Genomic DNA, 16406 nt, shown 5'->3' with positions numbered 1-16406 from the left:
CAACAACCCCACCCTGGGCATCCCTGGCAGCGCTGTCCAAAGGCTCCCGGAGCTCTGGCAGCCTCGGGGTCGTGCCCATTCCCTGGGGAGCCTGGGCAGTGCCAGCACCCTCTGGGGGAAGGTGGGCACTGCCTCATCTTTCCCTCATCTCCAGCCGCTCCCCGGCTCCTGTCCCTGTCACAGAGAGCAGAGATGGGTGCTGTTCCTCGGGAGGAGCGGCAGCCCCCTGAGGAGCCCCCTGTCCTCTCCCTCCTCCCGCCGCAGCCACACACGGCCCCTGCGGGGGTCGCACCGCCCCGTGCAGCCCCTGAGGCGGGGCCCGCGCCCCCTCCCCGGCCATGATGTCAGGCGGGCGGAGGAGGTGCCGCTGGCCAAATATAGCGGCGCTTCCTGGGCGGCGGGGCGGGCTCGTCCCTCCTTCCCTCCGTCCCTCCCTCCTGCCGCAGTCAATGGGGCGGCAGCGGCCGCGGCGGAGCGCAGCGCGGGCCGGGGCCGCGGGCCGGGGGCCGGCATGGCGGGGCGCTGAGGCGGCGCGGCGGCGAGGGGCGGCGGCGCGCCCCGGCATGGGCAGCCGCGGGGCCCGGCGATGAGCGCGACCCCGGCCGCGACCCCCCGCGCGAATATGGGCACAGCCGTGTCCAAAAGGAAGACGCTCAGGAACGAGGCCATGTCGTCCGTGGCGGCCAAAGTGAGGTGGGTGCCGGGGGCTCGGCGGGCGGTGCCTCGGGGGGTCCCGCGGTGCCGGGACCCTGCTCGCCCCCGGCCGCCTCGGGGGTCGTGCCGGGCTGGGGGGAGCCCCGAGACCCTCCTGACGGGCCCGGGCACCGGTGCGGGCACGACCCGGGGTTCGTCCCGCAGGGCCATCCCGGGGCTGGGGAATGGCAGCTGCCGGTGGGTCTCTGGCTGGCTGCCCCGATCCCCCCAGAGCAGCCGCGCACTCGCCGGTGGCGGCGGGCGGCCGTGCGCCCCTGCACCCGCGGACCCTCAGCCTCTGGAGAGGTGACTTGTCTCCGGACGCGTCCCCGCCGCCGGCCCGGCCACAGTACCTGCAGGGCTTTATTTGCCGGGTGGGCAAAGAGCATGTCAGAAGTGGATTTGTCAGGAGATGATGATCTTGGGGAATTCGGAAGCGCGGTCAGTTTGCCCGGTGGTTTCTCCTCGGCTGAAATGCCGTGTGCGTGTCCGAGGGCAAAGTCAGCAGCCTCCTTCAAGGGTCGCGCTCCTTTGGATGGAAAAACTGCTCTGTGAAAATCTGCACCCGCCACGTCTGCCCTCCCCAGCAGTGTCCCAAGCCACTACATGGGTCATTTAAGGGATTTGGGTTCTATATTGTGCCTGTTCTGGTTTTATGTTGCTTGTTCTACAGTGTAGCATTTCACTCGCTGCCTGGTCCCAGTGCTTTTCAGTATGAAACGTGGGAGAGCTGAGAAAATATATTTGCTGCTTAATGGTACTTAGGTTTAAAAAGCAGTCAAAGATGAGCTTTGCCTTGGTGACCCTTCCCCGATGAAAGGACCCTTCTCACGCTGCAGTGCAAGTGTCACAGCAGTCGTCGGGTGATTATTTGGGGGCATTGGCGCAGCTTTTTAGCTGCTCCTTAGGCACAGCTGTGCCGGGGGTTAGGTCTGTCACTGTCTCTGCTTCAGCTTGTCTGGCTCTTTGCTGCTGGGGAAAAATAGGGAGAAATTAAACTTTTCAGCTGCATTATATAACACCTTCTTTGTATTAGACAAAATTGCATTAGAATAAACTGGAGTCGTGTGTAGGGCTCAATCCGTGTTGCTCAGAGATCTCAGTCACCTCTCTCTGTAACTCAGCATTACGGCATCTCTGCTGTGCTGGGAGGAAAGAGAAGTCTTGTGGCTTGAAGTGAAGAGATGCAAAGCTGACTGTATCTTGCCATCTGCTTGAGTTGTAAAGAAATCCATCCTTCAAACTGGAATATCTCGAGGGACAGCTCTCCAGGAAGAGCCTGCAACTTTTCCCCACGTTTTGTTGCACCCTGTCTGTAAGCAGTAATGAAAATGTTAATGCTTTCCATGACATTCAGAGATTTGGAAGTGGGATCCTTTGTGGTGATGTCAGCCAGGTGCATATACAGAAATGACACATAAAACACCAGAAGTGCTGTGATGGGGTTCTGGGAGTGGGATTAGGCAGCCACACAAACAACGCACTCAGTAACTGGTAGGATTTCAGATGGTAGTGTGGGTGTTTGGGAGCGACTAATGTGTTTTGAACGTAATGACTTGTTAGCCTACACCAGGCTTGGCAAATGCTGCTCAGGTTCTATCAACTGTGGGGAGTCCAGGAGGTGCCTCGAGAGTTCTGGTTTGCTCCATACCTGCTGTGGCTGCTGACAAGCTGCAGGTACGGGTCTGTGGGAGCTCTCTGGTATCTCTGTGAATTAAGGTGGTTTGACCAGAAGAGTTGAGTGGATTTGGGCTGGGGGACATCATGCCCTTGAGGAGTGTCTGGTCTCATGGACCATGGCACAGGACAGGTGTTTCTATGTGTCTTCCTGTTGATGTCCGTGCTAGAAATTCCTGATCTAAAAATCGTTTGAGGAGGTCAGCGAACTTGCTGAGGGGCTCCCTGCAGAGCCTCTTTGCATGGAGAGGGTGCTGGTGGTGACAGGTGCTGTCCGTGTGCCTCCATCCTGCCGCTTCAGGCACGGCTCAGTCCCTGCTCCCTTGGGCTCTGGCATGCTTAGTAATCCTACAGTGGCAATGCCCCACCTGCTGAAAGGTTTCTTGGAGCACATCACACGCAGCTCCTCTGCTCTGCCCTGGATCCTCCTCCATGCATCTCCTGTGTCCTTATCTACAGCAAGGACCCTGTAGGACACTGGATAAGGCAACAGGGACACTGTTCTGTCCACTCCACGAGGGCTGGGCACTTGGGTGGGCACTACCTGTGTGGGTAGAGCTGCTGCAATGATCATGTGCCCTGTGGGTATAGGCAGCTGGGGGATCCACTTCTTGTGCTGCAGGAGACGCCCTGGAATTGCTTCTCTGTATCGGCTGGGCTCTGTCCTGGTCATACTTGTCATGACTTCTCTTCACAGAGAAAAATCATCTCCTGGAGTTCTGCTGCAAGTCCAAGTGACCACAGCATGTATTTCTTAGGTGTGGCTGGAGTGTATGTGCACACTTGATTGTCTTACTGAGCAAGGAGCAGGGCTTGTTAGCTGGTGTGAGTAATGGGATCCAAGCAGGAGATGCAGGCTCCCTAGATCATTAAAAGAAAATCTCTGCAGAGCGACTCAGGGGAGTCTCAGGTCCCAGGAGCATTAATTAAGCTCCATGCAGCTTGTTGTGTGCTGAGTCTTTTAAGTAGCTTCTTACAAACTGAGGGCACAATTGCTCTGTGCCCACACTGTGGAGAGCACCCACGATGCTGCTGACTTTGGTCTCTGTGGTCTCTTCTCCTGGGGGAGCTGCGGCACCCTGTACACCCGAGAGGCGGCTGTGCTTGGTGCTGCTGCTCTGATCGCCTCTGAAGGGCTTGGATGCAAGATCTCCCCGTCAGAGGGATTGTTCCCTCCCTGTGTGTGTGTGCTTTTATTGCCCTGCAGCTCCTGGGCCCCAGTGCCGAAGGCAGGGCTGGCGCAGTTGTCCTTGAGCGGTGACCTTGGTGCTGCCCCTTCGCTGACAGCCTCTCCAGGGCCCTGCCTGTGGCTGTCTGGCCTGTGCTCCTTGGCGTCCTTAGAACTTTTCCAAGGGTGCAGATGAACCAAAGCCCTTCAGAAATGGGGTTTTGTTGCCCTTGCTGCCTTGTTTTCCTACAGGAAAACACTGGCACCCCCAATGAGGCAATAAAGCAGATGTTTTCCTGCAGTTCTGCTTTGTATTGTGCTTTTCTTTGGGGAGAGCGTGATGGTGAGAGCAAACAGGCATGAGGCTTTTCTGGGTGTTCCAGAACCATCTCTTCTTGCAGTCATTAGTACAGGAAATATTTCAGAGAATGTGGTTCATCTTGCCCAATTCCATGACCTTGGCATCTAGTCCAGGAAAGCCCACAGAGGGATAAGAATTTGGTCTCACTCCCTTTCTTGCTGCCTAGAGAGGGATGAAGAGTAGCTTTGGACATGGCATTAGTTGCTGTGAAAGGGTAAATTTTTCATTGATGAAATGCAGAGGTAAGTGACCATGTACCTTATCCCAGGCTTCTTGCTGCATGAGTGATTTTTGGCTTAGCTTGGGATTCTTTGTGGAGTCTAGATTCTTCTTTTCTGCTTGTGAATTTTCTGATGAGAGCGATATGAACTGTCTCTTTGATTGCCTTTTTCTTTTAACTTCTTCCTGCTCTTCCTCTCTTCTCCTGTCCAAACTTTGTGATCATAAAGTGCTCCAATACTGAGGGGTCTCTAAGACCCACTGCTGACACCCAATCTCCCTTTACTGAGAGCAAGAATTTTAAATTAGAATTTTCCAGCTACCATTTCTCTACGTAGATATTTGAGAAAACTAATTTTTGTCAGGGTACTGTTACTATTAGGCTTAAATAACGTAGGTGTCAACAGTCTTTAATGACTGAGCTGTTAACTGTGGATGTGCTGGAGGTGTTCCCTTCTCTGCTTGGTGACAAGAGCAGGATTGCTGCTGTAGGAGGACGTAGGTCCCGATGATGCAGGTCTCTTCTCTCCTGTATGCCTGAGATGCAGCATTATCAGATGCTGTCACAACAGATTCCTGCTGCAACTCCTCTGGGCATTACTTCTGAAGGAGCAGGAGAAGGTGGTGGGTGTTCCTTGTTTTTCCATGTAATACTCCTGAATAGTCCAGGCTTTGCTTAGCTTGCTGCTGTGCTCTCAGTTGAGTTACCTGAGCTCTTTCCTGTATCTCTGAGTGTTTCAATCTGCATTTCTTCACTCTGTAAGTGTCAGTTTGGTGGATAAATTTATGTGCATCAGTTTCTCATAGCTGCAAGTGCATCAAGGCCCCTTTTATCCCGTAGATGTGATTATTTCAGAGACATGATGGCCATTCTGTGCTTATTATGTTGTAATTGAGATCTCTGTTATTAGGCGGCTTTGCTCCTTCGAGCAAGTCTCTGTCTAGACTGTCTGTGCTTCTTCACAGTTCTCTTCCAGACCCGAGTCCAGCTCTGACATCTGAGGCACAGTGAGTACTGGAAAATGCCCCCAGAAGGGCAGCAGCCTTTGCTGCCTGTGTTGTGCTGCCCTTCCCTCCCTGGAGCCGTTCTGGTGGAATGCTGGGGGAGATGCTGGTGTTTTCTGAGGGTTGTCTGTGCTGGGTAGACTGAGCAGCACAGTGTGCTAGAGCCCTGGTCCCTGCTTGGTGTCCTTTTGTTAAACCAAGCTGTGCTGACTGTGTGACGTGCAGGTCTGGGCTGCCACTAAAATGAAAACCTCTCTCCAGATGAGTCAGGGCTAAACTTGTCCTGTCATCAGCTGATCACCTCTCAGTGCTACCTGCTCATTTGTATGCAGCTTTTGCAGTGTCATACACTCAGGGTTATAGCTCACCGGCCCATGGAGCTCTAAGGCACCTTGTACTTCATCTCATTTATGTGGAACAAGTTTTCTTTTTCATCTCTTGCCAGTTAAATTATCCCAAGGTGTCTCTGCTCAGAGCCCGGTTGAAGGGGTTTATGTCCAGTGCTGTCCAATGGTGTGAGGGGACTTGAACTCCATTGGCAACAGTAGTGGAGGCAGACCTGAGCTAAAAGAAAAGTTTGATTGTGTGACTTGTGGTAATAGATAGAAGAGAGAGAAAAGAATGGGATGAACAGAACAGCTACCATCTGTTTGAAATGTGCTCTGGCTTTATTTTGATCAAGCCGATGGGTAGCCAAGGAGAGTGGAGAAATGGCGCAGTAACAATCCAGGCAAGTGCTGGTGAACTGGGATGGCTGTGAGGGCAGGGAAGGAATGCCAAAGGCTTGGCAAGGGGCATGTGGCCATAAGGAGCAAGCGTGGCCATCAGAGTCCCCTTGGCAAAGGGCACGTGCAGATATCTGTGGGAGATCCGCTGAGGCATGGCCAAGGAGAAGCCGATGGCACTCGGAAAGTGGGAATGTAGAAGGGAACCACTGAGATAATCAGCAGAATAATTAGTGTGAAGTTTCTGGTGTAATTGTCTGGAAACCCCCCGCTGCACACTGTGCTGTGCAGGCAGCATTGCCATGTGCGCTGGGGCTGGGGAGCTGTGCCCACGTGTCCACATTTGTTTGCTCTTGCGTTGGCCTGAGGGCTCCGGGACGCGCGGGGTAGAATGGCCAGGACAGAGCTGCAGGTTCAGCCTGGGCAGGGAGCAATGCTTTTGAGCAGCTCTGTGCTTCTGACCCGTGTGAGAGCTCTGCATATGACCTGTTCTCTGAGAGCTCTGGCACCTGGGATTGTACCTCCTCTGCTTGGGGAAACCAGAGTGTGAGGTTAGAGATGCTGCAGCACCTTCCAGCCTGGGCTCTTACTGAGTGACGCTGCTTTCACTGTGGAATAAGGTGGGCTGGAGAGCAGCAGTGCTTCTCTGGCTCTGTCTTAGCCAGTTTTCAACTTGGATCTTAGGAATTGCTTTGTACTGGTGTTTTGAGCCCGTGGTTTGCAAGCTAAAGGTGAAGTGTTGGTTCAGATTTTCAGACAGACAAAACAGCTTCAGGCATTGGTGAAGAGATGAATGGAGACAATGACAGATGAATTTGGAGCTCGTGGAGCTTTTGAACTAGTTACAGACTGTCATCATATTTCAGCATTTTTTGTGTAAATCGCCATGTTCTCTCACTGATAATTTACCTGAGAACTTGCTTGCTGTTATTTTTTCTACGTGGAGTGACTGCTGATGCAAAAGAGAAGCTTCAAAGTTTTTCCCAATGGTCTAAGTGTGTGCCCTATTTGTGAATGGTGTTGGTGATGCCTTGCAAGGACAGACATTTCCATTGGAAGCCTTGGAGTCCCAGAAGTTTTGGTGGAAGAGATCTTGGAATCTCATGCCCAGCCATCTTATTAAAGCTGTGCTATTTCCAGTGGTGTGCGAGATCAGCCATGGCTTTGGCTGAGCTTTAACCACCTCTGAGATGGAGTACAGGAGCAGCTCAGGAATTCTGTTACAACTGAGTAGCCTGATGTTAAAATCATAGAATTTTTTAGGTTGGAAAAGACCTCCAAGGTCAATGAATCCAGCTACAAACCAAACCCTGCCACATCCACCACTAAACCATGTCCCCAAGTGCCAAATCCACACTTCCAGACATAGTGACTCAACCACTTCCCTGAAGCAGCCACACTCCAGTTCCCACTTTGCATTTGTGTGTTGCTCCAGGATCAAGTCCTTTTTGCCCGGACAGAAAGGCTGAGAGTGCCAGGAAAATCCATGAGGTGCTTGTCCCCTGGATGGATGAACCACGATGGTCACCCCTTTGCCCTTCACAGTGGGGATTGTGGGCTGATTGTAGAGCTCCCCATGTGACAGGGCCTCCTTGTGACCATCTCTGGGGGTGTTAGGCACTGAGGAGGACACTCAGGGCAGCTGCCACCCCAGGCCAGTGTCTAAGGTACAGCCTGGGACTGGACATGTAAGAATCTGAAAACAGGGAAAACCTCAGCATTGTCTGTTAGTCTGTAAAGATGCAGAAGCTTAAACCTTTCTTCTTGCACAGCTCCAGCTGTGCTGCTCCAAAGCATTTTGCATTTGACTGTGCTGAAATTTAGTTCCAGGGAGATTAAATTACTCTTTCTTCATCGTTCATATTGATCCTCTGTTGCTGACTGTGGATGACAAATGGACTTCGCACTCCTTCCAGCCCGAGTCACTCTGGGAAGTGCATTGGAGCCTTGTTAACATTTTCTCCTTTGGGAGGTGGTTCATAAAAGCAGTGGGGAAGATCCTGGCTACACAAGTTGAGATGTGCAAAAGCTGTTTTCCACTTAGATATTGAGTGGCCATTATGAGCCTTTTGCAGCAGCTTGAACTGGAGAGGTTGTTCTGAGGCTCAGCGCTGCTGAAGGAGGAGACAGTGGATGTGATGCCTCGGTGTGGAGTCTTCCCTGTTGCAGCAAGTCTGGTTCTTCCCCAGGAGGTGCTGATGTGCTTGAGGGCTGAGGGTGCTCAGCTCTTGGTTACTTGGCTTGGCTTGCCAAGGGGGTGGGTGGCTGTTTCACCTCCCTCTTTGCCAGTCTCCACCCTGGGCTGCCCAATGGCAGCTCAGCCTGATTGGGATGCTGCAGACTTTGGAGAGATTGTTCTACAAACCTGGGGAACATGGATGGCTGGGGAAACCCTGGCTCCAGTATTGGCTCTCTTGAGTCACAGGTCTGTTGGGTACAGAAGAACAATCACGGCATCAGGACATTACAAATGCCCTGGCAGTTGGAGTCTGGAGGTTACTGTATTCCATGCCTTGACCACGGATTCCTTTCCTGTGTGGGTTGCAAGCAGAAAGCTCTTCTCTGGTTGGAATATTCATAGGTTTGCTCTCTTACGTAGGCCTGGATGTGTGATAGGGGTTGAGCTCGCCCTGCTTGCTTGATTCTTAATGTATTCCAGTAAAATCTCGGTCATCCACAAGACTGGAATCCATCAGAGAAGCAGGAACTGCTTTTGTGGGAGGTTTTGGGTGTCTCTCAAACAAGCTTGTCCAGTAATCCAAATACTGACATAGCTGGGTCTTGTAAACTTAGGGTTCAGGTAGGTTAAATGGGCATTAGCACCCACATCTGAGCTGTGATGGCTCCCAGGTGGGAGCTTTCAGGAGCTGTAGGAGCCTGGAGTGGTGGTTGGCTCTGGGGTGGAGATGTCTCATTCCTGGGGCTGCCAGGAATGGCTTAACTCAGGGGACTGGAGGTAGTGACCCAGTGCCTGTGTGTGCATCACAGATTTAATGCAGGTGCATTTCAATTCTGGTTTTTTATTATTTTTATAACAGAGAAGCTAAAGCCTAAACCAGTTCAGGACTTCTAGTCCAGCTCTGTTTCCCTTTTGGCCATGGGAGCACTGAGGTTCCACCAGAAGCACTGGAATCCTGGTGTGTAATGAGGAAGTCTCACTGCTCTGGCAGTGTTATTTCCATGAGTGTCACCTGAGGCTGAGTGAATGGCAGCTGCAGGAGCACAGCAGTGTGTTGGTATTGAACTGTTCCTTCTTTCCTTGGCCTTTAAACATCACAAATCTCTCTCTTTCTCTCCTTGACTGCCTCCTGATGCTGGGACACAGAGCGGCAAGAGCTTTTGGAGAATACCTTTCACAAAACCATCCTGAGGGCAGAAACGGCTCAGGTAAGAGAACTGATGTGCCTTGGTTACGCCCATGTGTGCCTGCACCTATGGTGAATAGCCTTAGAAGGAAAGTGCATTTATTTATCTGTCATAAGCAGGGTGAGGTCTCAGCAGCAGATAGGCAGGAGGAGCTGCCCCCCAAGGAGAAAAGGCATTTTGGTGACCCAAGGCTTGGGTGGGCTTTGGGGATGAGTTCTGTTAGGGAACAAGTGCCCTGTCATAAATTCACCCCTGCAGCTGATGTCCTTAGGAGTAGTTGCAGCTGGGAAGTGACGGCACTGCAGGAGGCTTCTGCACTGGTTTGTGACTCCTAGATCTTGTTTTTACTGGGGTATAAAAAACAGGTGAGTTGTATTCTATTCATTGGTGTGAAACCTTGCTGGCAGAAGTGACGTCTGGATTTATTCCCAGTGTTTGCTTCAACAGGGGTTAAACTGAGATTTGCACTACATGTGCTGGCTAATGTGTCAGTATTTTCCATGTAGATATTGTCCCCATCACCTTATCATGAGTTCTGCTTGATGGGCAGGAGAGTGCAAGATGAACTCACCTGACTTCTAACAGGGCTGTGTCTTCTCTGTGACAAAAGAAAATATTATGCAGGCAATAAATTCATTGCAAAACCTACAGAAAATCCTGTGGAATCCACATAAAGTCTGTGTGAACAAATAACAAACTGTTCTGTGCTGTTGAACTGTTGTGCAGGGATAAAGTTATTTAATAGAATGTAAAGTAGAGTGATACTATCATTTTGGGTAAGCTGTGTGTGTTTAAGCCTGTACAGGAGATGCCTCTTGCTGTAAGAGCAGTCACACGGTCTTTGGCAGCCAGCTGAGTCCTTTCCTTTTCTCTTGAATCTGTTCTAATGACCCTCAAGTTGTCCTTGGCTGAATTGTGCTAATGTTGTAAATGGGAGGGCTCTAAGACAATGTACTGAGGTTTTCTTGGTTTCTTCTCATGAATAACTCCAGTGACACTTTACTTACAATATTTGGTCTAAGAGCAGCGCGTGGAGGTAGGAGGGGAAGGGCAGAGAAAGGCTGGGTTTTGGTGCAGCTGAGTTGAGGTGTCTTGTCTGTGAGGCAGCAGGAAGGGAGGGCTGGACAGGTTGTGCAGAGACGGCTGGCAGGAGCTTTCCAGAATGGCAAAACCTTAATTTTTTTTTCCTTCCATCGTGGCCATTTCTGCAGGTGCTTCTGTCACCTGGAGTCTTGCCAGTCCTTTTTGCAGCCCCCACACCCCAGTTTCCAAGAGGGAGAAGTGTTGGCTCCTGCTCATTTTATGGTGTCCTTGTAGTACCTGTGGTGTCATGTTGGGGCCAGGCAGAGAATCTCTGATGGAGACAAGAGGAAATTGCAGATCTGTTCAGGTGCCTGGGCAGTCCTGGTCAGGTCCAAGGAGTGGGAGCCTCTCTGATGTGCACTTAAAAAGCTGCTGTTTAATTCACTGTTGCTCCTGGTTGCTCTGACTGTAGGTAAGGAGAGCATGGAAAGGGAGCTGCTGTGACTCCTGGATCATGTGCCACAGCCAGGCTCCCCAGAGCAGCATTTCAACCCTGTCTGTGCTTGTGACATGCACAGGCTCTCTGAAGAAGCCTTTTCACCCACTGCCCCTTGCTGTATCACCCTTGAGATTGTTTTTGGATCCAGGAGAATTTAGTTGCCACAGGCAAGAATCAAGCAGTGAGAGTCACACTTGGAAATACCCCTACAATACTTACGGAATCCTTAAGTATTCACTTGGAAAGAAATAAAATTCCCTAGAAATTACTCTAAATTCTGAGGAAAAAAAAAAGAATCGTCATTTTTAAGTCATCTTTTGAAATTCTGTGATGTATAACTTAACACAGTCTGTAACACTTCTTTATAAATAACCCCAGTAGGAAGGTTGCTATCCAATAAAAAAACACAGCGAGTAGAAAATTTGGCTCCTTTTAGTTCATCCCAGCAGCCCGATCACAGGGAAGTCACGTCTTTGCTTCCAGCAGAAATTCCATCTCAGGATCACTTGTGCAAGTTCTGGAGGCTTCACCTTTGGGTGGGCAGGTGCTGGAGCTGCAGCACGGGCTGTCACCCAGTGACTCCAGGGAGGCAAGGGAAGGGTCTCTGCTGCAGGAGCTGAAGGCATCACACAGATCCAGAGGGACCTGAATGGGCTCCAGCTCCTCAGAGAGCAGGCAGAGACAGTGAGAGCAGGGAGGAGCTGTGCAAAGCCCACCTGCATCTCTTCTGGTTGAATGCCCTTGCACATGTTGGTGCCTTGAGTCCCCGGTGCCTGTATGCGTCTGTCAGCTCTGAGCTTTCACCCTGAGTGTTGTAGCTGGTGGGACAGGCCTGTTTCTGCTGTCAGAACCCCAGCTGTGCTCCCAGGTGCTCCCTGCACTGCCAGCAGACTGAGCTGGGATGAAGGCTCTGGCCTAATTATGACTGGAAGGAGGCAGGCCTTGATTCAGTCCAGAAAAAAATGGTTTAAGAAATACTTAAAGTCACTGATGAATGCAGTGAGGGACAAGAGGTGTGGATTTTGAGGAGCAGGAAGGTGGTAGAGCCATCAGTGGGACAATGAAGGCATAAATGGAGGAGGGAAGGGCAGGATCCTCCTTTTTTGGACCCAAGAGCTAGAACCCTTCTCTCTCCCTGTGCAGGGCAGTCCATATGCAGGAAATGAGGTGAGTGTGAATCTTTGGGATGTCAGTTCTTTGCTGCATTATCTGCTGGATCAGCTCCTCGGCAGAGGGGTGAAGCTCTGATGCCCCCAGCAGCCCCAGGAGATCCATGGAGATGTGGAGGGAGATGCCAAGTGTGCAGACACTGGCCCAACTTGGTCCACTTCTGCTGCACTTTGTTCTCTGAGGGTTATCTATTTTAGTTTGCCTTTTTTTAATCTTTTTAGTCCCTTGACTCCAAGGAAAGGAAAAGATATAATGGCTTTTGCAGTCCTCATAACTTTACATTCCACAGCTATCAAAGAGCTGCTTCTTCAGTTGTAACTTTTATTTGTGGTGGCTCCTCCGGAGAGCTTGTGTGCTTGTGTGTGGCAGAATGTCTTGTAGAAATGGGGGAGTGGTAATGAAGAGCTGCAGAGGGATTGTAGATCAGCAGGACAGGCCAGCTGCCTCGTCCAAGGGCTGAGTTATGTGCAGGGCTGTGTTTACCTTCTGTTTTCAGTAAAAGTGCAGTGTGTTCATGCTCTGCTTGCTTTGCTGGGGCAGGGTGTGTGCAGTTGCACGAGGCAGAGAGGCTTGCAGGTGTTACAGGGTGTACCTGGAGGGAGGAAATGTGAAGGGGAGCGTTTGTTGGTTACAGCTTCTGATTCTTCCTGAGCCCCAAGAACTTCATGGCTCAGGATGGTTGTGTGACTATTCCTGTGCAACTCTCCAGTGTCTTATTCTGGAAAAGGTTTTTTCCAGGTGACTGGGCAGGTGCATTTACCTCTCCTCTTTCTGAGGTTATGTCAGGGGTGATGACAATATAGAGTTTTCTTCCCTTTGTTTCCCTTTCGGAGCAGGGCAGTTGCCTGGTGGTGGGGTATGAATGCAGAGGATGGAGGGGTTGTCCCTTTGGGATCACTCAGATATTTTTCCCCCTGATCTTTAAAATATTTTGAGGAATTGGAAAGAAAGGGAGGGTTGGACTCTGCTGCAGGTGACAGGATATGGATGTGTTGAGGGAGCTGGTGCCAGGGTGGTGATGTATCTCCTGCTGTCTTCCTGCCTCTATTAATTGCTGGCTTATTCATGCACGCTGGAGGTCTGGGAAGGTTCCCACGAAGAGCGCTCCACCACATTCAGCATTCATTCTGCCTCCAAGGCTGTGGCCAGAGTTTTTGCTGACTTCTGTAGCTTTCTGGCACCTTTTAATGTAGAAGTGGGTGTCCCTTGGGACAGAGTTAGATGAAAGATGTGGAAAGGGATTGAAATGTTGTGAAAGGAAAGTGTAAAAAGGCTGCAGAGAATAAAGCATAGAAGAAGTAATCACCCAGTCTCACAGAGCTCATGGAATTTTGGGCATTCTCCAGCTTAGATGTCAGAGGCCCCACACTGAGATAATGCATTTCCATGTTCTGGAACTGTGAGAAGAAAAGGTACCAGAGCATGGGGCAGTGACATTGAAAAGGACAGCAAGCAGAGCCTTTGAGACATTTCCTGCTGTCGGGGGAAGCAGGAATCCATTCTGGATCAGGATCAGGAGGGAGCTGTGGGGGTTTTTTCCTGTTACTTTTTTAATCTGTTTTGCTCAGTGGGGTTGTTGGGAGGGCAGCTGCTGCTGCTGGAGTAGGGGGCTGTAGGATGCAGCAGCGGGCTGCCTGCTGTGACAGGCTGCTCTGGGCAAGCTGTGTGGGAAAGGCTCTGGAAGCAAGAGAGAGGGAGAGATCAAATATGAGGTGCCCTTGGTGCTGCAGAGGTGATGGGCCCTGGGCAGGGGCTGCCTAGCAGGCCTTGAGCCAAATTCTCCATGGCTTCTGCTAAACCAGCATGGCTACTGGTTTGCATCAGGACAAACCAAAGGGGGCAGTTACCTGAAACTGGAAAAGCTTAAGCTCCAGAAAAGTCATCTTTGTGTCTTTGCTTTGTTTTTTGCACGATGTTTCAGTCATCAAAGTGAGTGTATAAGGAGAAGAGGGCCCTTGTGAGCTTCCCCAAGCCAAGTGGCAGTGGGGAGGGGTGGCAGGAGCAAAACCATGTTGGTGCCTGTGCTGGGTGTGGAGCCACCACCGGATCAGTCACTTGTGTTTGGAGCCTGGCCTTTGGCTGTGAGTGTGTGTGGAGGGAGCAGCCAGGCACAGAGGAGCTTCCTGATGCTGCCAGAAACTGGCATGGGTTTAGAGAAACCCCAGGTGAGGTTTCACCGGTGCTTCAGGCTGAGTAACCTGTGAGCTGAGCTTTCTGTGCCGCCAGCAGTAGAGCTGAGGCTCTGCAGTGCCCTGAGAGGGATATTTCAATTTCCTGGGTTTAGACTGTGGAGCTGCCAGCCCAGCCTGGTTCAGAGTAAGCACCAGGTTGGCCTTTTTCTCTAGAGGATGTTTGTCCTGTCCCCAGGACAGATCCAGCAGTGCAGCTGGCCCTGCTCTCAGTGTATCCCTGTGCTGATGAGGTGGATGTGGCCTTTTTGAGAAGAGCCTGTGCTCTGGAGGGAGTTGTAGGTGGCCTGAGCTCAGGACAGAGCAGGGATGTGAAATCTCATCTCTGAGAGCTTCAGGCTGCTTCCAGCATCAGCCAGTGCAAGGATGGTGTGGGTGTATCCTGAAACTTGCTGTGGAATACGCTGTTGGCTTATAAAGGGAACAAAGACGTAGGTCACAGTGTTACCATGGAGATGCTGAGGCCGGTGATGGAGCTGCCACTTGCTCCTTTGGGTCGTGTCTCGCAGTAGCAATTTCATCTATTCACATTAATGTTACAGGCCAGACTAAAAGGTTACTCACCTGTGAGATGTCAGGTCAATTCTATCTTGAGTTTGTTTGTTTTTGAAGCCCATTTGAGCAAGGAGACTAATTGGAACCATTTTGTCATAGTTAAGTGACCTTGTGGTTTCTCAGAGCAGCTCCCTTCCAGAGGCAGCCTTTGCCTGTTCCCTGTGGCTTTGCATGGAAGTGTGTGACGTTCTCTCCTCAGGAGCAGTGGGGTCAGGGTGCCCCGGAAAGTCACGGTGGGGCTGGCTTGGTCAGGCCTCTGGTGACCCATAGTGAGCACTGTGCGCTCACTGTGTTTCTTGTGCACAGCTCAAGAAAGACAAGGAGCTGCTGGGAAGGCTCCAGCAGAGGCCACAAAGGTGATGAGGGGTCTGGAGCATCTCTCGCATGAGGAGAGGCTGCAGGAGCTGGGTCTGGTTAGTCTGGAGCAGAGAAGTCTCGGAGGGGATCTGATGAGTGCACATAAATATCTCCAGGGGTGTCAGAGGATGGTGCCAGACTCTGATCAGTGGTTCTAGTGACAGGACAGGGAGCAGTGGCCATGGACTAAAACACAAGGAGTTCCACCTCAGCATGAGGAAGGTAAAAAGAGCTCTGGATCAGGTGCCTGGGGAGGGTGTGGAGTCTCCCTCTCTGGAGACATTCCAAACCCACCTGGCCATGTTCCTGTGTCACCTGCTTCAGGTGACCCTTCCTTGGCAGGGGCTTGGACTGGATGATTTCCCAAGATCCCTTCCAACCCCAGCTATTCTGTGATTCTGTCTACTCACTTGGGTCTCAAGCTCCTGCATGGCTGAAATGCCACTGTGACCTTTTTTTTTATCTCCCATTTTGATCTCCCTGCCTCATGCTTCAATAACTTGAAGAAAATTCCCATTTTTTTCCCATGACTATTTCTTGATCCCATTTCAGCCCTGAGCCCAGCGAGGTGGGCTGCCTGTCCTGTGCCAGGGCTCACGTTGTTGGGAGAACATGGGGAGAAGCTCTGCATTACATCTCTGAGAGGGAGCAGAGGAGACCAGGACCTGCCAGCACCCTCGTGGGGCAGTGACAGGCATGTGAGAGGTCTTGGAATTGAGATTGCAAGAGAAACTTCTCTGCTCTGCCATTTGAATGGTTGTTACTGGTTTTGCAGTGCCCTCAGCTCTGGTCAGAGCCCCTCTCTGCTCCCCTCACTGAAGGAATCACCTGGATTCCTCCTGGTACAAGGTAAAAACATCATTAATTCATGAGCAAGGCCATGTACACCCAGAAACTTTCCATTCATCTTCAGTGACTGTGGTTTAAAGTTGGAACTTAATTGTCATAAACATCAGGTCCAGAGAGTTCCAGCTGAGGAGGAACAGGGAAGAAAGAATTGTCTCTGATTTTTTTTGTCCCTTAGATGACAGATGTTCTATTAATAGAGTTTATCTGGATTCCCCTTTGCCACTTTGCCTCTGATGCTGGAGCGGAGGCTTTAAATCTAAGGTGCTTTAATCATCAGTTTAGCTGCTAAATACAGGAATAAATTTTGAGCTTCTGTCTGTGCCTCGTGGCTATGTTCTGCCTTGATTTATAAACTTTTCATCCCACAGGGTCACAAGGCAGTCTGCAGCAGACAGGAGTTTGGCTCCACAGTTGTGGGGGGGCATCAGTCAGCTGGGGCTGATCCCAGTGTGTTCCCTGCTCTGGAGAAGTGTGGTGGCAGTGAAAGGAAAATGTGCAAGTCCTTTCTCAGTTCCCTAAGCCAGACTGAGTGCTCAAGCACTGTTACTGA

The 16406-nt window shown here is 51.1% G+C and overlaps 1 protein-coding gene across 5 annotated transcripts in view; it reads left to right on the top strand.

The window, feature by feature from the left end:
- The first annotated feature begins 565 nt into the window (after positions 1-565).
- The window catches only part of NSMF (NMDA receptor synaptonuclear signaling and neuronal migration factor), a 47385-nt gene continuing 31544 nt past the window's right edge, over positions 566-16406 (top strand). For 4 of the 5 annotated variants that reach the window (XM_040082983.2, XM_040082980.2, XM_040082981.2 and 1 more), the window contains exons 1-2: positions 566-693; positions 9174-9235. In XM_040082983.2, the coding sequence (XP_039938917.1) occupies positions 587-693; positions 9174-9235 (169 nt within the window). In that variant the 5' untranslated portion in view covers positions 566-586. The remainder of the gene's footprint in view (positions 694-9173; positions 9236-16406) is intronic. The other variant, XM_040082985.2, reaches the window with a different exon arrangement.

The sequence above is a fragment of the Hirundo rustica genome, chromosome 20 (assembly GCF_015227805.2).
Source record: "Hirundo rustica isolate bHirRus1 chromosome 20, bHirRus1.pri.v3, whole genome shotgun sequence".
NCBI lineage: Eukaryota > Metazoa > Chordata > Aves > Passeriformes > Hirundinidae > Hirundo > Hirundo rustica.
The sequence above is the reverse complement of the archived record's forward strand: the minus strand, read 5'-3'. Positions and strand labels throughout refer to the sequence as shown.